The following is a 19,688-nucleotide window of genomic DNA, read 5'->3' as shown; positions in this document are numbered from 1 at the left end:
AAAATAAAGGGGTATAAAAAGAAAAAGAAAAAGAAATAAATGGACAAATTAAGCAGCAGGAGAGGCAGAGGCAACGCGCGTAGAGAGTAGAAGGCCCAAAATTCGCAATCCGATGAGAGAGAGTGGTCTCCAACCAAAAATACAACGAAAAGCCTAAAAACTCCGGGTGCTAGGGTTACCGTTGGGATCGCAGCGCAACAATGCAAGCGGGAGAAGCGTGCGGCGGATGCGGGTCGTCGGAGAAGTGGGTGCTCCACACTATCCGGCAGCGAGGGAGCTACCGGCGGATATGCACGGACTGCGTTCTGAAGAACCACCCGTCGCTCTTCTGCCCGCTCTGCTTGGTGGTGTTCGACAAGGAGTCGTCCCCGCTGCCCCCCCTTTCGGACCGCCTCATGTGCCTCCACTGCTCCACCATCGCCCACCGCTCCTGCGCCGGCTCGTCTCCCTCCTTCCTCTGCCCTCCCTGCTCCAACCCTAGCTTCGCTTTCTTCGATCCCACTCCCAAGCGGGCCATCGACCTCGAGTTGGCCAAGGCGCTCTTGGCCGCCGCGCGGATCGCCGCCACGTCCATCCACAAGGCCGCCGCCGCAGCCAGGGTCGACGCCGAGCGCCGCGTGAAGGAGGCCGCCTTCGCCAGGAAGAAAGCCAGGGAGGCCTTGGATGGCATCGCTTTTCTTTTCGTCGCCAAAGAAACTTCCAAGAAACCCCTTCGCTTAACCCCAAACGGCGTTGAGGGTGGCAAGAACGCAACCAACGGCTTGCTTTCTCTTTCCGCCGCGGCTGCTCAACGGAGCGCTCATGCTAGCGAGGACTGAGAGAAGAACAAAAAGGTTGGGGACTTGGGACTGAGTCTTTTCTCCGAGTTGTTACTGTGTTTGTAAAATTCAGTTTGAATAGGACGCCCAGAAAATCTTGTAGAGTAGAGATCATGGGTTTAGATTAGTTTCTTGTGTAGATTCACGGATGTTTCCTTCTTGATCTTCCTCTGTAACATTCGTCTGGGATCTCTCTGTTAATCGGAATTTCCTTTTGCCGTTCCTGCTATATACTTTTCTTCAATGTTCTTTTTCTGCTACTTTCATGGTGTTTAACAAGTTCTGACTCCCATTTCTTGTTTCTTTTACATAGAATTGCTTGAAAGATAATTTTGGGTTGAATCGGTTTGTGCTTTCCATTTTCACATACTCCTTTTGCACGGCATCGGGTGCTTTTTCTTTAGTATCTGGGATGAGAAAGTTCAATTTTTGTGTGTCTGCTTCATATTTGGGTGGCATTTTGTCTTGTTTCCTCAATGGTAAACAAACATATACACTGGGTTTGCAAGTAGCATCTCACTCTGTATTCAATAATGTTAACTTGCTCCTCTGTGTAGGTAAATGCATTTTGTAGAAAATATGGATAAATCATCTCATAATGATAATTGGATTTCTTTCAAGTCCTCTCTCTCTCTGCTGATGCTGTTGGCTACAGCCTACATGTTCTCATGGAAAATTCCTACTTTTTAAAGCCATGGATGTAAGGTGCACTAGTGTATCCCAACTCATAGGTTTCCTTGGATGAACTGCGTTGAAGAGCCTCATTTCTGTTTGTGATCACCTTGTTTCCCTTCCATCTGAACCTCTCATCAGTTCTGGCACCTGGACCAATTGCTGCTCCATTCCAGCCACCCTACCGGTTGAATGAAATCCCCAATTGCTGCTTCCATGGCTGCCCCAAGTATGAGGGAATCTTGAATCTCAGAGGATAGAGTTTCTGCTCTGGACCAATTCTGCAGTTTTCGATGACCAAGCCGGTGGTTTCAGCCATGTCTGTTCTTCTTCCCTGAGCAGTCATCATGTTCTGGTCGCGGTCCATTGGCTTTCTAACGATAAATCAAACAGCTCTGGATGAGCGCTGCAGTCACCAAATATGGAATAGACAGTGCTGGATATGATAGTTGCAATAGAATCGGCGATGGCTTCCCGGTTTCCTGACCATTCTGCAGTTGCAGAAGGGGGACATCTCTGACTGAACTTGGAATGCCACAGCCCGGTGTCTTTCAGGACCAGTTGCGTTCTGGAACCCCCCACTGATTTGGCTATAAACCCATTTCCAATCGCCATTGAAAGATCAGTGTTCATTAACACTCATTTCAGCCTCATAATAGAATCTGTTTCGAATAGTATCAAAATGAAGCCAATATAAGGAGGCAATTAAGTATATGGAAGTAAATTTTCAAAGCATTGAAACAGTGGAGGTGTAAATTAATCAAAATGTTGTAAGCCGAGGAAATAACTCACAGAATGAGACACTTTAGTATGTGCAGACGCCATCTCAGTAGTTTTTCTTTCCTGTGATGATCGTCTTCGAGACTCCATCTCCATACATGAACAAATTAATCTGATCTTTGGTAAAAAAGAGAAAATATTCATATATATTATGGGCCTAAAAATTAATTAAAATTAAATTTTGACATTTAATTTATGCTTCAGCCTCAAATAAAAAAATTATAGTTCTGTACCTGTCTCAAAAAACGAGTTCCCGCTTGTCCATGCTTTGGCTATTTTTGAACTTACTGTAGCTACTATAAAGGTACAATATTCAAGAATGCTTCCAGAAAACGGTAGTCGTTTATGGAATGGCTGAAAACGGCAGTCGTTTTAGGCTTTTAAGTTGAATCGTCGACGCACGCACCAAAAGATAAGCACAGGCAGCATATGCGGACCTTACTCCTGAGGCAACCTCATCAGAAAGAAAATGATGACCTCACTCCAGCTCCTTCAAGCCACTCCACACTCTCTAAGCTCGCCCAGTTCGCACCTTTCACCATTGCATGGCCTCGAGTCATGCTCAGCCATGGCTGAGCTCAAGCAATATCACTCCCAACTCATCCGGCTCGGCCTCTCAGCCGACAACGACGCCATGGGCCGAGTCATCAAGTTCTGTGCAATATCCAGAAATGGTGATATGGGTTATGCCCTCCAGGTCTTCGATACAATTCCCCACCCAGACGCATTCATTTACAACACAATAATGAGAGGTTACTTGCAATCTCAACGCCCCAGAAACTGCATTCTCTTGTACTCACAGATGTTGCAAGACTCTGTTGCACCCAATAGATATACCTTCCCTTCTGTTATAAGAGCTTGTAGCGACGATAATGCTATTGAAGAAGGGAAACAAGTCCATGCCCATGTTGTGAAATTCGGGTTTGAAGCAGATGGGTTTTCTCAAAACAATTTGATTTATATGTATGTGAATTTCCAGTCTTTGGACAAATCAAGGAGGGTCTTTGATAAGATGCTTGTGCGGGATGTTGTGTCGTGGACCAGTTTGATTACTGGGTACTCGCAGTGGGGATTTGTTGATGACGCTTTTGAAGTTTTTGAGCTGATGCCTGAGAGGAATTCTGTTTCTTGGAATGCCATGATTGCGGCCTATGTCCAGAGCAATCGTTTTCACGAGGCATTTGCTTTGTTTGATAGGATGAGAGGGGAACAGGTTGTGTTGGATAAGTTTGTGGCGGCTAGTATGTTATCTGCTTGTACAGGGTTAGGAGCTTTAGAGCAAGGGAAGTGGATACATGGGTATATCGAGAAGAGTGGGATTGAATTGGACTCAAAGCTAGCAACAACTATTATCGACATGTATTGTAAATGTGGTTGCTTGGAAAAGGCTTTTGAAGTCTTCAAAGGGTTGCGCTATAAAGGGATATCTTCATGGAATTGCATGATTGGGGGTCTAGCAACGCATGGTAAAGGGGAGGCTGCCATTCAGCTCTTCAAGGAGATGGAGATGGAGATGGTAGCTCCTGATAACATCACTTTTGTGAATCTCCTCAGTGCATGTGCTCATTCAGGGTTAGTGGAGGAGGGGCGTCATTACTTCCGCCGCATGGTTGAGGTCCATGGCATTGAGACCAGAAGAGAACATTTTGGATGCATGGTTGATCTATTTGGAAGAGCTGGAATGCTGGAGGAAGCAAGAAAGCTTATCAATGAGATGCCCATGAGCCCCGATGCTGGTGTTTTGGGTGCTCTCCTTGGAGCTTGTAAAATCCACGGAAACATTGAGTTGGGAGAGCAAATAGGGAGGAAAGTAATTGAACTAGAGCCTAACAACAGCGGGCGCTATGTGTTATTAGCTAATTTATATGCCAAGGCTGGTAGATGGGAAGATGTGGCTAATGTAAGGAAACTAATGAATGACAGGGGGGTGAAGAAGGCTCCTGGTTTTTCCATGATTGAATTGGAGGGTGTCCTCAATGAATTCATTGCAGGTGGAAGGGCTCATCCCCAGGCTGCAGAGATTTATGCCAAAGTTGATGAGATGTTAGAGCGCATAAAATCTTTTGGCTATGTACCCGACAGTGATGGAGTATTGCATTATGATCTGGATGAGGAGGAGGAGCAAAAGGAAAACCCCTTGTACTACCATAGTGAGAAACTAGCAATCGCCTTTGGCCTGTTGAAAGCCAAACCAGGACAAACTCTTCGTATCTCAAAGAACCTGCGAGTCTGTAAAGATTGTCACCATGCAACTAAGCTCATCTCAAAGGCTTATGATTGTGAAATCATTGTCAGGGACAGAAATCGCTTCCACCATTTCAGAATGGGAGAGTGTTCTTGTAAAGATTATTGGTAACCAGTGTGTCAATATTATATGTACCTGAACAGAAATCATGTTTGAATGCTGTTGTTCCATTTCTCAAACCAAACATCACATGAAGCCGAAGCAGAACAGTGTCACGGCACTTCCTTCGGGACTCGGATCTCCAAATTATTAGTAATTCGGACAGCAAACATGAGAGTTTTTATGTGTCCACATGCTTCAATCAATAGGCGGACTGCGAGACCTATCCAAATAGATAGGTATAGCCTTATAAAAGCTCTCTTATATTTGTTATTTGAATTGCTAGCCATCCGAATTAAAAAAATTAAAAAAATTGCTGAATTCTCCATCCCTTCCAAAAACACATGGCTGCATCTATTAGATTGAATTGGTACAACTCTGTGAATGGGCCATCGAGTCAATCCTTCTTGGCTTTTGGGTTCGGAGACCCACTGAGCCAACTCACCAAGTTTCTCGATTCTGTAGTATTTATTGAGTGGTCCTTAGAGGAAATATAAAAAAAAAAATGTCAGAGCCAAAGGACCCACCCACGCTTAAGGGAGCGTGAAAGACACGACCGTCAGAGAGCTTCTACTTCGCCACCTAAGGCGCGTAGAATTTGTTTTTCTAAAATCATTGTTAATTAATAAAAATTAAAACATTGTCATAAAAAAAAAAAAAATTAAAAATTAAAACATTTGGGTTTGAGTAAAAACCCTAAAACGCGGGCGGGTCGAGTTAGAACCTTTCTCACCCACTCGCGAGTCGCGACTCGCACGATTCCGAAACCCATCCCAGCTCGTTCTTCTTCCTTTCGCCCAAATTTCTCTGATTTTTCTCCAAAAAATTTCCATTTCCTCTGAGCATTGATTACTGATTACTGATTTGACGCTCGATTTTCCGATTCTACAACCTTTTGCGGGTATGCAGTTTTGGACGATCTTTCAATTTCAGAGGTTAAAGAAAAAAATTACTTTTATTTTATATGAAAATATTTGAGTCTTATATTGAATCAGTTTTTTTTTTTTTTTCATTGTCATTCAGAGCAATTTCTTTGGTGTTAGCTTAGTCTGTTGTGGGTAACATTGTCTTTGTGAGATTTTTAATTATAGCTTTTATTTGCTTATTGATAATGTGTTTTGGGGATGCTTAGAAAGCAAATGATGAGTACAATGCTGTTGGGTACAATGTTGCTGGTTTCTCTCTACGTTGGTGTCAGTTATCTACTGCTACCCCGCGTAGTTTCTTCTTTAGTTTCATAGCTTGGTTTTTGTGGGATTGATTGGTGTTTATATCTCTGAGTTTTGATTTGTTCCACTGGTTTCTTACTAGGGATAAAGTGGCAAACCAATTATAGTTGCTCATATAGATTCCCTTAAAGCTCAAAGAGGAGCCTTTCTCTAAAGTTAGATATGTCTGAGTTGGTTATTGGGCATGTCTTTATTGTTATAAGCTATTAAGGGAACGTAGATACAATAAACTTGATATTTGGATACAAGAAATGAGGGCTCCTCAGGAGATAATAAGTCCTCTGGCTCTCAAAAATTTATTAAAAAAAAAAGTCTTCTGGGTCTCTATATATCTATAACAGTTGGCGTGTCTGAAAAACTGAATGTATATAGTTTACCATAACTAATGTGGGATTTGGAGGTGCGATCGTGTTGCCTAGGAGATGAAATTCATGATTTGATAAACCTGTGAAATTTGTCAGGACACCCAAGCATACTTTATTAAACCACAAGTGGTGCGTTTGTATTTTGATGATCACAATCTAAGAAGTCTTTGTGTGCTTGTCGCATCACCTTTAAACGAATTTCTACCTATAGATTGTGTAACATGGTGTGGACAAAAAAAAAGAGTAGTGTAGTCTGTTAAACTTATGAATAACTTTTCAGTCTCAAGTGTTTGGGTTAAGTATATCTTCACCATAGCTTTTATCTCTTTAGAGTTGTTCATCTAAGTTGATTTCTTCAATCTTTTTGATGTTTTACAACAATCTATTATTTTTTTAATTATTATTGTTAACCCCATTCACCTTAAAATCAGTTCATTTTAGGTTGAAGGTCTCATTCGAGAAATCTGAGGAAGTAACTCTGAGCAAGCAGGGTTATCTGTTTTTTCAAGTGGGCATGCAGCTGACACATTCCACTGTTAGAGAATTTTTGGCACATGGGACTGGCAATGTATGTAGTTTAACTGACATTCCTAATTCCTCTCCATGAAAAAATTCAATACCTAACAATTGGGAAGAGAAAGAAATCTTAAAAGCCCATTCAAATCAAATTCTGTAAAAATTGAGAAATGAGGACTCAAAAAATTCTCTTTACGTTGAAAAATATAATTAATATTAGATCCTATGCAAAATTTTAAGAATTTTGAATGGAATCTAGACCTTATTTTGATCCCAGTCAAGACTGAGTTTGGTACATAGACAAGAATGTTTGTATTTCTCAGACAAAAGTTTCCATTCCGAGTGCCTTGTTTTGATAGATTTTATTTGACCAGTTAAATGAAATTCTGTTGTCAACAGCTATCTTGTAGTAAAGCTTGAGAAAGAGATATCATATCAGTTTTATCTATGTCTTTTCTGCCTCCCTCCTTTTGATGCTTCTTTGTGCTTACCTCTCCTATTGTTTTTGGATCATTTCAAGCCATTCTCTTATTGATTACCTATATGACTGCTCTTACATCAACACAAATGAGCTCAAGTACAATCTTGCTTTTCATGCTCTTTTCATGGATCTTTTCCCCAGTTTCTGTTGTATTAATATTAGGTCCTTGTTTTTGTAACTCATGCTGTTGTAGTTAAGAAAATCATGTTTGCTAGTGCCTTTGCATGCACTCGTGAAACATGGAAGGCTTTTGAATTGTGGAAATATGGTAGGTGTTGGTATATCTTATACTGAAGCTTTTGGTATATCTTTCCTAACATATTTTTTTTTGTGCCTATTGCAGCAGACTAATCAGATACGGATAACAATGGCCAGAGTACGAGTTCCTGAGTGATTGAATCCATGGCCCGTTCCTGTGGAATTGTTGACCCCGGATGGGAGCATGGCATTGCTCAAGATGAGAAGAAGAAGAAGGTTAAATGCAATTACTGTGGGAAAATAGTTAGTGGGGGAATATACAGATTAAAGCAACATTTAGCTAGACTTTCTGGGGAAGTAACTTATTGTGAGAAGGCTCCAGAAGAAGTATGCCTGAGAATGAAAGAAAATTTGGAAGAATGCCGTTCCCATAAGAAAGCAAGACAGTCTGAAGACGTGGGACAAGTGAATTTGAATTTCCACGCCAACAATGATGAAGAGGAAGTGCATGTTGGGTATAGAAGCAAAGGAAAGCAATTGATGGTTGATAGGAATCTGTCTTGTGATACGAATTTGGCTGCAAACTTGACTCCTCTGCGCTCACTGGGATATGTTGACCCTGGGTGGGAACATGGTGTTGCTCAGGATGAGAGGAAGAAGAAGGTAAAATGCAATTATTGTGAGAAAATAGTTAGTGGGGGTATTAATCGGTTCAAACAACATCTGGCTAGAATTCCTGGTGAAGTAGCACCTTGTAAACATGCTCCTGAGGAAGTTTATCTTACAATCAAAGAGAATATGAAATGGCATCGTACTGGTAGAAGACACAGACAACCAGATACTAGTGAATTATCAGCCTTCTTTATGCTGGCAGACAATGAAAATGAAGAGGACGAAAAAGAAGAGGCTGCTCTGCATCACAGCCTGATTGATGGTGATAGAAGATTGAACAAAGATTTGAGAAAGGCAGTCAAGGGGATGTCTGCTAGTAGTGGCTCTGAACCATCATTTAAAAGATCAAGATTAGATTCTCTTTTTCTGAAAACCCCAAAGACTCATACTCCTCAATCTTACAAACAAGTAAAAGTAAATACAGGGTCCAATAAAAAATCTGGCGATGAAGTTTTCTCTGCAATTTGCAAATTTTTTTACTATGCAGGAGTTCCTTCAGAAGCAGCAGATTCCATATATTTCCATAAGATGCTGGAGTTGGTTGGTCAATATGGACAGGGTTTGGCATGCCCTCGGAACCAACTTATATCTGATCAGTCTCTACAGGAGGAAATTGCAACAATTAAAAACTACCTAGAAGAGTATAAGGCCTCCTGGGCAATCACTGGTTGTTCTATACTGGCAGACAGTTGGAGAGATATGCAGGGTAGGACATTAATTAACTTTTTGGTTTCTTGCCCCCATAGTGTTTATTTCGTTACTTCAGTTGATGCCACTGATGTAGTAGAAGATGCTTCTAATTTGTTTAAGCTGCTGGACAAAGTGGTGGAAGAGATTGGTGAGGACTATGTGGTGCAGGTATTTTGTTTTATTCAAAATTTTCAAGTGGTTCCTTGCCTGAAATAATCATCTGCTAGCACTAAATTTGCTTTCTTCCTCCCGCCTCTTGTAGGTGATCACTGAGGATACTCCCAGTTATAAAGCTGCTGGGAAGATGCTTGAAGAGAAGAGAAGGAAGTTATTCTGGACTCCATGTGCCACCTATTGTATCGATCGGATGCTTCAAGATTTTTTGAAGATAAGATGTGTAGGAGAATGCATGGAGAAGGGGAAAAGAATTACGAAGGTCATTTACAACCAAATTTGGTTGTTAAATCTTATGAAGAGTGAATTCACTGGGGGAGAAGAACTTCTGAGGCCAGCCATTACTCGGTCTGTCTCTAACTTTGCTACTTTGCAAAGCTTGCAGGAGCACAAGGTCAGTCTGAGAAAAATGTTTCTATCAAACAAATGGATTTCATCTCCGTTCTCCAAATCAGACCTGGGAAAAGAGGTCGAAAATATCGTTTTAAATGCTACATTCTGGAAGAAGGTGCAGTATGTTTTGAAATCAGTGGAGCCAATATTACAAGTGCTTCAAAGGGTTGATAATGGTGAAAGCTTGTCAATGCCATCCATATATAATGACATGTACAGAGCAAAGCTTGCAGTCAAGTCCATCCATGGTGATGATGTACGTAAATATGGACCATTCTGGCATGCGATAGACCGCCACTGGAGTTCATTGTTCTACCACCCCCTATATATGGCTGCTTACTTCTTAAATCCATCTTACAGATATCACCCTGATTTTATGGCGGTAGGGGCAACAATGACCATTGATTGATTGCATATACATATGGGTTTCTTTTCTAACTAAATCTTTGTTTTATATGGATGTAGCATTCAGAGGTGATGCGTGGACTTAATGAATGCATAACCCGGCTGGAGCCAGACAAAATGAGAAGGGTTTCTGCATCTATGCAGGCAACAATTTCCTTACCGAGCTTACCATTTGCTGTGTCCTAAATATTTTATATGTCTAAAACTTCACCATATGAATTTTGCAGATTTCTGATTATATTTCCGCAAAGGCTGATTTTGGTACTGAATTGGCAATCAGTACAAGAACAGAGCTTGATCCAGGTGATAGCATTTAACTGCTTTGTTACTCATTTGAGAATTTTATATACAGGTGCATGCACTCACGTGGAGTATGTGGATATAATACTTCTATTGCATCATATATAATCTTGAAGTGACAGTGATTTTTTCTCCTTACTAGCTGCTTGGTGGCAACAACATGGGATAAGTTGCTTAGAGCTGCAACGAATAGCTGTACGCATATTAAGTCAGACATGCTCATCCTTTGGGTGTGAACACAACTGGAGCATATTTGATCAGATATACAGCCAAAGGCACAATCGTTTAGCTCAGAAAAGATTAGATGACCTTATCTATGTTCACTACAACTTGCGGCTTAGAGAATGCCAATCAAGGGAAAGGTTCAACGAAATCTCTCTTGACAATGTTCTCGTTGAATGTTTACTAGATGACTGGATTGTAGAAGCGGAGAAACATGCCTTGCAAGAAAATGAGGTATTCAAGCTCACATTTTTTTCAAGTGTAAAGGGGTTGTGGGAATTGGGTTGCACATGTTGGTTGATTTGGCCAACTAAAGGTGCCTGTTATGTGCAAGGATGCACTATGTTGCATAGCATTTTAATTTGTGGGGGTGCTTTGAATCCACTGCATTTATTATGGCAGAAATAAAGAAGTAACTGTTACTCAGCCAATCGTATGCGACTACAAAATCTTTTTCCTACGAGCTGAAGGATGTCCTTGATTCTGATGAGGTTATGGTAAAACATTACTCATCTGTTTGGAGACCACTTCCAAAGAATGTGTGACATAAAGCTGATTTTCTCATATTTAAAAGCTTCACCTCCATGCTTATCAAAGAAAATAATGCTACCCTTTTGAAAATGGGTAAGTTCTAGTTTTACTAAGGCAAATTTAACTGACAACTCCTCTTCTTTTATAGGAAATCCTTTATAATGGAACGAAACAGCTCGATGCTTTTGAGAATGATTTGGTTGATTATCAAGATGGACCTGCAGAGACTAGGAAGGGATGCCTTGAGCTGGCCACTATGGCCGATATAAAACCCTTGGATGCTAATCCTGCCGATGCCGGTGCTGCCACTGATGATGATGATGCTGACATAGATTTTCTTGATGATGATTTGAGTGATTAGTCGACTCGAATGATTCAACTAACTCGGAAAGAAGTAATGTATCTACGTGATGCTGTTGCAGTAATTAGATTAAAGATGATGAGAAGTTCACTTTGTAGATTTGCCAGGCAGCTTCTCTTTTTGTAGTCCAAATAATCAATATAAAGATGCCTCTTTACACTGAAGCATGTGTCTTTCTTCCTCTCTTGTTTTACTTTCTCTTTCAATTATTATGTTTTCTCCTTTTATACAAAAGTTTCTTTATGCACATATTTGGTGCCTATCTCGCGCAGCCTGAATTGCCACTCTTCTGATAATCTATTACAATTTTGTGAAATCTCTTAGATAATTACTGTTCCTAACAAGGAGCTTGATTACCCTTTCAGTTTGTGATCAAAGGGACGAGTTATGTTAAAGAAAAATGTTTTGGGGTTGGTAGATCATCATTTATCTCAAATTTTAAATTGATAGGAATAGGTAAATTTAATCATTTAATCCATACTTTAATATTTCTCCTCACGTGTGAGGTCAAATTCCCTTTTAATAAGTAAAGTCTCGAGTATTTAATTTAAATTAGAGGTAAATTGTAAAGTTAGAATTCGAGCTCATGACTTATGACCTTGATAACATGTTAAATCATCATTTATTCTAAAAGCTTAAACTTACAAAAAGAGGTAAATTATATCAATATTTAAATCGAGCCACTATAATTTTTACATACAAGAGTTATAATGAGCTATTAAGTTGTGCGTCCTACACTTATCTACCATTGTTTTGGGCTATCTTTGTGTAAAATATGATATTTAAAACCACTAAGCTTATTAGAATTTGGTTGCTAAACTTCATTGGATCGGATTTCAAAGGCCATGGTTACACTATAGGAATCCCAAATAAAATCTTTTGAACTATGTAATAACCCGAAAGGTTAAGCACAATCCAACTACTTAATGTGAAACTTAAATTTTTTAAAGTATCTTAAACTATACGACCCAATTCTAACGTTGTGGTCTAATGTTGAGTTGATTCGGTCTTTTTTTTTTGTTTCGATTGTGTCACGTAATGATTATTTTCACTATATGAGCTCATGTAATTGGAATAAACTTAAAAACCTTTAAAAAACAAAATAATTATATATTAAGGGCGGAACTAGAATTTTAGGTTTAAGGGGACAAATTTTTTTAAAAAAAAAAATAAATAAAACACTTTTTGGAAAGTTAAAAGTTAATTTTAGAATAATTTGTATATTTCTATCCAAAGCCTATGTGGCATGATTCTCCATAATATTTGGTGTATGAAGATTGAGTTTTTTATTGTGGAACCACGCCACCTAAATTTTAGGAGAATGAGGGTAATAAGGGATGAAGGGTGATGTATAAAATTTTGCTTCGCCTCTGCATATACAGCTCATGTTATTTTTCGTAGTTTTTTTTTTTTTTACAATATATTTGTAATGGATAATCAAATATAGAATTTGATAACTATGGTATATTAAATTGTGAGAATAATACATGATAAAAGAAACCTCAAACCTTGTGAAAATACCCGAATAGTTTTTTGTTTTAATCAAGAGATAATTGCACCGTTGGTCCCTGTGGTATGCCATAATTATTTTTCACTCCCTATGGTTTAAAAAGTTCATGGGAGGTCCCTGTGCTATACAATAATTACAAATCGATCCCTAGCGTCAAATTCTGTTAAATTTTTTAATAAATTCCGTCAAATGCCACATCAGCGCCACGTGTCACCAATAAGATGGCGACACGTGTCCATCTTAATAAAAAATATAAATTTATTAAAAATAAATAAATATACTTATTTTAAAAAAAAAAATTAAAATTCAAAAAAAAAAAAAAAAAAAACAGCAAGGGGTGGCTGGGCCCAGCCAATGGGGGTAGCCGCCAGGGGTAGCGCGCAGCCACCCCTTGCTTCACGTTTTTCTTTTTCTTTTTTTTTAAAAAAAAAAAATAAGTATTTTTATTTATTTTTTAATAAATTTATTTTTTTTATTAAGATGTACACGTGTCGCCATCTTATTGGTGACACGTGGCGCTAAGGTGTAGAACTAACAGATTCCGTCAAAATGGTGGACGAAAAATCGACCCAGGGAGTAAAACGTAATTATTTCATAGCACAGGGACCTCCCATGAACTTTTTAAACCATAAGGAGTAAAAAATAATTATGGCATACCACAGGGACCAACGGTACAATTATCCCTTTAATCAATACGAACCTTAGAGCTCGTCTATATGGACCCTCGTCCTCACGTGGCATAGTTTTTAGTTTTTTTTTATTATTTTCAAAAAAAAAAAAAAAACTTTTCCCCTTTCTCCCTTTCCCCCCCATTTCAGAAAACCCATTTTCCTCAAAATTTCAAAATCCCCAAACCTCATCCCTCCATCTCCACCGTCCCCCTCCCCCACCCACCACCGACCACTACTGCCCACGACCACTCCGACCATGCTGGACGCTGCACGCCTACCAAGTCGACCGTTTCAGCTTCCCCCTCACCCACTGACAGCGTTTCAGCTTCTCTCCCCCACGAGCACCGCCGATCGCCACCCACCGCCAACCAGGAGCTCCAACGCAGACCCACAGTCGATCAGTCTCTCTCTCTGACTTATCCATGGTTTTTTCTTGATTTCTTGGTATGGGTAGGTGTTAATTTGAGTTTTGACTAAATATTAGCAGCAGGTCTTGATTTTTTGGTTTGCCATGGTTTCTATGGTTTTGTATTCGTTATTGTTCAAAAATTTAGGTTCTTTCAAAAATCCCTGTTCTTTTTTGTATTCGTTGATGGCTCATGTCGTAAAGGTATTTTAGGTTCTTGTTCAGAAAATCACAGTACTACCTAACTACAATTAATCAAATATGATTCACTAGGATATATAAACGTAGCAGCGCCAGTTCTTCAAGCAAACAAAGCTTTAGGAGAAAGAAACAGCCTCCTAATTTTTCTACTTTCCTGGAGCTTGAACATGATAAAGTACCGGAACATGATTTCCACAACTAATTGTCTGTTTTCTTTATTTCTCTTCAAAAGTTCAAATAATGATTTGATGTTGCTTCCATCTACACAGATAACCAAACAAATCCTAGACTCTACCTTAAACTAAATGGTAGATGGCATTGCCAATTTCCATTTTATAGATTGTGCTATTGTTTGGGTTCTCTTTCTTTCTTGCAAATGGCTGTATGGTCATATGTTGGTTAATTTTTGTTATTATCTGTTTAGTTTGCTAGAAACTTTTGTTAGGATTGCAATGTTTTCTTCGGTTTTTGGATATTTATCGGATGAGTTTGAGAAATTTGTGGTGTAGAAAATGTTTATTTATTTGTTGATTTGATTGTAGAGTAATTGCCAACTACTCTAAGGAAGCACTAATTAGACCCAATGTGGTTCACTACTTCAATGATCTGGTTGTACATATGGATAAGAGATTCTTGTGCACTCCCACGTATTTGAGTTGTCTGCTTTGGCTTTTTCAAAGAAAATAGATCTCTTGAATTTTTTTTTCCATGACAGCACGGACCTACAATGACAACCAAACAGAGCACTTCAGTCACAAACACTGCCACACTTAAAATATTGAACAGAAGTTACTACAAGTCCCATAATAACTACCAATCAAGTGGTAATGGTTAAGAAGAAATCCTTGTCCACACACGACAAAGCAAAACAAGTACCAGTGCAAGTATATTCACCAGTTTTGACATCATACACAGATCAGAAAAAGTTAAATTTCTAGGCTACTAAATCCATTTCCTATTAAGCATGGTGGAAGTCTGAATCTAAGGCTAATGACAAAAATTTCCAACCCTCAAATAGGTATCATCTTGCAAGATGCCAAAGTTCAAGAAACTAGAAGACCAGAAATAAACCTATCTATGTGGCAGTGGGTTGGAATGACCATTTTAGATACCAACAGGCCAATCTTTCTTTTGTATAATCTTAAAAATGTTTTGCTACTTCTTACCATAAATAGATCTGGTGCCCAGAAATAAAGAAATCCCAGGTTTGTAAAAAAACATATCAATGTTTACTGCATAAAGGAGAAAGCCCTGGAGGGAACCACAGACTGAAGATTGGAAGGATTAACAAAGAGAAACCATTAAAAAAAAAAATTGTGAACAGTAGAAGAGTGCCTATTAATGGTAATATTGACAACCCTTCTGTCAGCCTCAAAGGCGAGGAGATCAGACATGATCTCTCCAGTTGCACCCTCAAGTTTCTCCACAAACAGATAAGCACGGTAAGCAAAGGGGTCTGAGAAACCCAAAAAAAAAAAAAAAAAAACCATGAATAAGTGAGAGAGAGAGAGAGAGGGAAACTGACCGTAGAGAGAGAGATTGACGGTGGTCGGAACGGTCAGTGTGCGGCATGGTCGTGGTCGAAATGGCTTTCGGCTGGAGGTGAGGGGGGAGGATGGAGAAGCGTGGGAGAGGAGATGAGGAGGGGGAAAAAATTTGGAGCTCCTGGTTGGCGGTGGGTGGCGATCGGCGGTGCTCGTGGTGGAAAGAAGCTGAAACGCTATCAGTGGGTGAGGGGGAAGCTGAAACGGTCGGCTTGGTAGGCGTGCGGCGTCTAGCATGGTCGGAGTGGTCGTGGGTGGCAGTGGTCGGCGGTGGGTGGGGGAGGGAGATGGTGGAGATGGAGGGATGAGGTTTGGGGATTTTGAAATTTTGAGGAAAATGGGTTTTCTGAAAGGGACATGATTGGCTCACAACCCTTTTGCACAACTTCCTCACAACCCCACTCACAATGGTATGGAGCCCACATACATGGCCCCACACCATTGTGAGTGGGGGTTGTGAGGGAGTTGTGATGGGGTTGTGGTTTTATCATTTTCCTTTCTGAAATAGGAGGAAAGGGGAAAAGTCTTTCACGCCTTTTCTTTTGGAATTTTTTTTTTTTTTTTTTGAAAATAATAAAAAAAACTCAAAACTGTGCCACGGAGGACGAGGGTTCCGTATAGACGAGCTCCAAACCTTATGACACACAATAAATAGGATTAGGAATATTGATAAATGGGTCGGGTTAAATAGGCTCATCAATTCGGGTCAGTCTGCCCTAGACTCTGATGTGGGCTCCGCAGTTGGGGCGATCTATTTCTGCGGACTCTGCAAATCCGAAACCCTAACAACACAGAACCTCTCTCTCTCTCTCTCTGTGCTCGGTCCCGAACCACAGGTACAGAAACCACGATGTTTGGGTCCTTTTTTTTTTTTTCTCCAATTCTTTGAGTTGATTCTTGTGTTTGTCTTCTTTAGTGATCGATTTCTCATTCTCTGTTTGGTTTCTGAGAAAATGTTGCGAAACGAAGAACATAAAGTTTCATACTTTCGATTAATTACGTTAGTACGACTTTTTTACCCAATCCCAGTTGGGTTTTTCCTCTTTGTTTGCTTGACAACCAAACGGAAGGTGATAACTGATTGGGGCTCAGTTGATTTTTATTTATTTTGCTTTGGCATCTTTTCATGTTGATGTTTTATATGCAAGTTGATTGAGTTTGGTTATGTTTTTCTATTTTGATATTTTTTTTTTATTGGAAAAAGAATGCCTGAGAGCAAGCCAGTGATTGGCCTTTCATGGGAACCAAAGCTGCCAAATTTGTCATTGGGAACCCATAATGTGTCTGATAGCAAATCTCAAGATCAGACTGAAACTGTTGCACTTTGGAGACCCAATTCCGAGCTTGTTGATGGGCTTTTTGTCCCGCCGAATGACCCAAAAAAGTTAAACAAATTGATGAGAACGCAACTCAAAGATACCACTGGGAAGAGTTGGTATGTCTGTGTTTCAGCGACATTTTATTTTAGCTATTGTTTTTATATTTTATTTTTCACATGATTGGTTGCTGAGAAAATGGAGGAAAGATTTGAATTTCGTGAACTTTGCTGTTTTTGGTTTCAAACGAGGGAATGAATTTGATTTTTTGGGTTTCGACTAACAAAATTATTTCAGCTAGAAGAATTCCTTTTTCTTCCTCCCTTACTTTTCTTGGCAACCAAACAAGGCTAAACAATGAGTGGCTTCTGATTTGTTTTTTTCTTTTTGTTTGTTGTAAAATGTGCATAGGTTTGACATGCCTGCACAAACCATCACTCCAGAGGTCGAAAAAGATCTGCGGTTACTGAAGGTTTGGTGTCCTCTATCTTTGCCTGTGTAATTTATTTTTGTCCCATTTACGTCATATTATTTGAGGAGTTGTTTGTAGATCAAGTCATTTTATATATCTAAATCACTATGCATAAATAGATAAACCTATGCATACATATATTTATGCATGTAGAATTAATTAAGAGCTTATTCTGATTGCCTGAATATACTTGCAGTGATTTTTGGGTTATCAAGATAATAGGGATACACCCTTATGGACTGTGATGGATAATCCACGTGCTAGGAGTGATTAGAATTTGTAGCTTAGGCAGATCATTATATTTCTAATTTCTTTTAAAAGAAACTACCGTCTGGACTTCTGAATTTGTGCTTGTGTTGACGATTGCAGTTGAGAAGTGCCATTGATCCAAAGAGGCACTACAAGAAGGGTGATTCAAAATCAAAAACGCTGCCAAAGTATTTCCAGGTAAGTCTATATATAATCTCTGGACTAATTGTGTGGTATGTGACATTTGTAGTGTAAATATGATGCGAATGTCTTCTCCTCTTGGTGGTGTATATTTTGTTATTGCTTGTCTACTTCTTTTAACATTTGGTTTTTCAACTATCAGGTGGGCACAGTGATAGAGTCAGCATCAGAATTCTTCACAGGTAGACTAACAAAGAAGGAGAGGAAGGCAACGCTTGCAGATGAACTGCTATCTGATCGTTCCCTTGCTCAGTACAGGTGAGATATGCAGCACTGTTTCGTTTTTGGTTTAAAAGCCCTATCACAACGAGGTGTGTGGTGATTGAAAAGTAAATATATAATCTACATGATGCTGTTTGATCTTATCTTTCAGAAAAATGTGTTTTTTTGCCTAGAAAATGTGCATTTGACTCTGCGATTTCACAGGCCAAACGCTCGTTTTTAAACAAATTCGCAGAAAGTTTTCCATTTGGGAAAAAAGTCAATGACAGTTTGAAAACGTAAAAAAATTCACGGCTATATTTGTTTGTGTTTTTGTTTTCTATTTAAACAAAAAACACCCCCACAAAACACCTCATCAAACATATCCGCCCACATTTTCAAACCACAAGCAAGGGAATGCGTTTTTAAAAATGCATGGTTTTAAAGGCCAAACCGCGCACCAAACACTTCAATGCATTTTTTGAAATCACGTTTTGATTAGTGTGTTATTTTTTCAAATAGCGCGTTTTGAAATTGCTAAAATAAACAGACACAAAGAATGGTTGATTAAGATGAGGCTTACAATTCATTTGCAAAGGGAATAATCTATAAGAGCATACGGATTTCAGTTGTCATCCTCAAACAGATAATTTGTGAACAGAGAAGCTATCATATAACACACTGCAAAAGCTTGAAAAGCATGTAGGAAGACATGATCTTGGTAGCTATGCTATGCTTTGTACTCGTAGAAATTATTCCCAGCAGAAACTTGGTCAGCACTCACCCACCCCGTATAAGCAAAAGATGATATGGAGTCCTGATGTAATGTGAAGAGCACATTTTGATTACTACATTTCGCCAAATTGAAATTTCTTTGAATATTCCGAAGAATTTACTTTTTTGAATAGCCAGAATATCTCTATGAAATGAGTCTTATAAATTTGGAATCCTTTTGCAGGAAGCGGAAGGTTCGAGAGATAGAAGAAAAAAATCGACCAGCTGGAAATGATAAGTGGAAGAGAAAGCCTGGGCAGCAGTCATGGAAGCGTGGAAAGCAAAGAAGACAGTGACATTTTTTATCAGTTTTTTCTGCATGCATGGAGCAAGCACATTGGGAAAGATTATTACCGCCGATGCTAAGATAACCAGAGAAATATGTAACAAAATGAGAGATACTTGTATCAAAGATGCAGAATTCGTTTGAGCTATTTTTCCATGTAAGAACAATGATTTTTTGACCTCTAGTTGTATCTAGACAAAGCCAATATATATGGATGATTTTTTTTATTTTTTTATTTTCCTTATCACGCCAGCCTCCATGGAAAAGTTGGAAAACTTTCTCCATAACTGCCCCTGTTTAATAAGAGCACACGTAATGCAAAATGACTAATTAAAATTTACTTTATCTATTTTAACTAAACTAATGGGTTTTAAAAAGGGCCAATTAAAATTTATTTTATCTAATTTAACTGGGTTTCAAAAATGACTAATTAAAACTTACTTTATTTATTTTAACTAATAGGTTTCTAAAAGTACTATACATCTGATTATTTATTATTTTATTATGTCATTTAAATTTTTATTATTATTATTCTTTCTTTGTCTTTCTTTATTTAAATTCTTAGATATTTTTTCAACTAGTCAGTTTTTCTATATAATTATTTGCTATAAAGTCAACAAAATTTTTGTTCAAATCTAAAGTGGTTTGCATGAGTGTGGCCTTAAAATGGCAAACATGAATTTTATCATATAGACATATTTCTGAA

The 19,688-nt window shown here is 38.9% G+C and overlaps 4 protein-coding genes across 11 annotated transcripts; all 4 read left to right on the top strand.

Moving 5' to 3' along the window:
* The first annotated feature begins 37 nt into the window (after positions 1-37).
* Positions 38-1,078, top strand: LOC133880819 (uncharacterized). The gene has a single exon (XM_062320072.1). The coding sequence runs from the start codon at positions 201-203 to the stop codon at positions 816-818; it is 618 nt and encodes a 205-aa protein (XP_062176056.1). The 5' UTR covers positions 38-200; the 3' UTR covers positions 819-1,078.
* A 1,760-nt stretch (positions 1,079-2,838) lies between these two features.
* Positions 2,839-4,626, top strand: LOC133860598 (pentatricopeptide repeat-containing protein At5g66520-like). Its single transcript, XM_062296178.1, has one exon. The coding sequence runs from the start codon at positions 2,839-2,841 to the stop codon at positions 4,624-4,626; it is 1,788 nt and encodes a 595-aa protein (XP_062152162.1).
* Positions 4,627-4,644: 18 nt separating this feature from the next.
* LOC133851344 (uncharacterized) lies at positions 4,645-11,315 on the top strand. Of its 7 annotated transcripts, none has more exons than XM_062287736.1 (8): positions 4,645-4,853; positions 6,640-6,776; positions 7,549-8,933; positions 9,028-9,714; positions 9,798-9,881; positions 9,965-10,040; positions 10,180-10,493; positions 10,939-11,315. In XM_062287736.1, exons 3-8 carry the CDS (start codon positions 7,608-7,610, stop codon positions 11,149-11,151), a joined length of 2,700 nt encoding a protein of 899 aa, XP_062143720.1. In that variant the 5' UTR covers positions 4,645-4,853; positions 6,640-6,776; positions 7,549-7,607; the 3' UTR covers positions 11,152-11,315. The 7 variants fall into 7 exon arrangements, with proteins under 7 accessions (XP_062143720.1, XP_062143729.1, XP_062143704.1 ...); XM_062287745.1 differs by lacking the exon at positions 4,645-4,853 and adding an exon at positions 5,302-5,515 and having other exon boundaries at positions 6,650-6,776; XM_062287720.1 differs by lacking the exon at positions 4,645-4,853 and adding an exon at positions 5,302-5,515.
* A 4,872-nt stretch (positions 11,316-16,187) lies between these two features.
* LOC133879447 (rRNA-processing protein fcf2) lies at positions 16,188-19,212 on the top strand. 2 transcript variants are annotated; one of them, XM_062318392.1, is made up of 6 exons: positions 16,188-16,319; positions 16,688-16,918; positions 17,211-17,271; positions 17,641-17,718; positions 17,864-17,979; positions 18,881-19,212. In XM_062318392.1, exons 2-6 carry the CDS (start codon positions 16,689-16,691, stop codon positions 18,990-18,992), a joined length of 597 nt encoding a protein of 198 aa, XP_062174376.1. In that variant the 5' UTR covers positions 16,188-16,319; position 16,688; the 3' UTR covers positions 18,993-19,212. The 2 variants fall into 2 exon arrangements, with proteins under 2 accessions (XP_062174376.1, XP_062175117.1); XM_062319133.1 differs by lacking the exon at positions 16,188-16,319 and adding an exon at positions 16,341-16,553.
* Positions 19,213-19,688: the final 476 nt, after the last annotated feature.

This window comes from Alnus glutinosa, chromosome 1 (genome assembly GCF_958979055.1).
Source record: "Alnus glutinosa chromosome 1, dhAlnGlut1.1, whole genome shotgun sequence".
NCBI lineage: Eukaryota > Viridiplantae > Streptophyta > Magnoliopsida > Fagales > Betulaceae > Alnus > Alnus glutinosa.
The sequence above is the reverse complement of the archived record's forward strand: the minus strand, read 5'-3'. Positions and strand labels throughout refer to the sequence as shown.

Coding starts and splice junctions, on each gene's coding strand:
- LOC133880819 (XM_062320072.1), top strand. CDS start 201: ATGCAAGCGGGAGAAGCGTGCGGCGGATGCGGGTCGTCGGAGAAGTGG.
- LOC133860598 (XM_062296178.1), top strand. CDS start 2,839: ATGGCTGAGCTCAAGCAATATCACTCCCAACTCATCCGGCTCGGCCTC.
- LOC133851344 (XM_062287736.1), top strand. CDS start 7,608: ATGGCCCGTTCCTGTGGAATTGTTGACCCCGGATGGGAGCATGGCATT. Junction 10,041..10,179: donor AAGAACAGAGCTTGATCCAG/GTGATAGCATTT, acceptor TCTCCTTACTAG/CTGCTTGGTGGCAACAACAT. Junction 10,494..10,938: donor ATGCCTTGCAAGAAAATGAG/GTATTCAAGCTC, acceptor CTTCTTTTATAG/GAAATCCTTTATAATGGAAC.
- LOC133879447 (XM_062318392.1), top strand. CDS start 16,689: ATGCCTGAGAGCAAGCCAGTGATTGGCCTTTCATGGGAACCAAAGCTG. Junction 17,719..17,863: donor CGCTGCCAAAGTATTTCCAG/GTAAGTCTATAT, acceptor TTCAACTATCAG/GTGGGCACAGTGATAGAGTC. Junction 17,980..18,880: donor CGTTCCCTTGCTCAGTACAG/GTGAGATATGCA, acceptor ATCCTTTTGCAG/GAAGCGGAAGGTTCGAGAGA.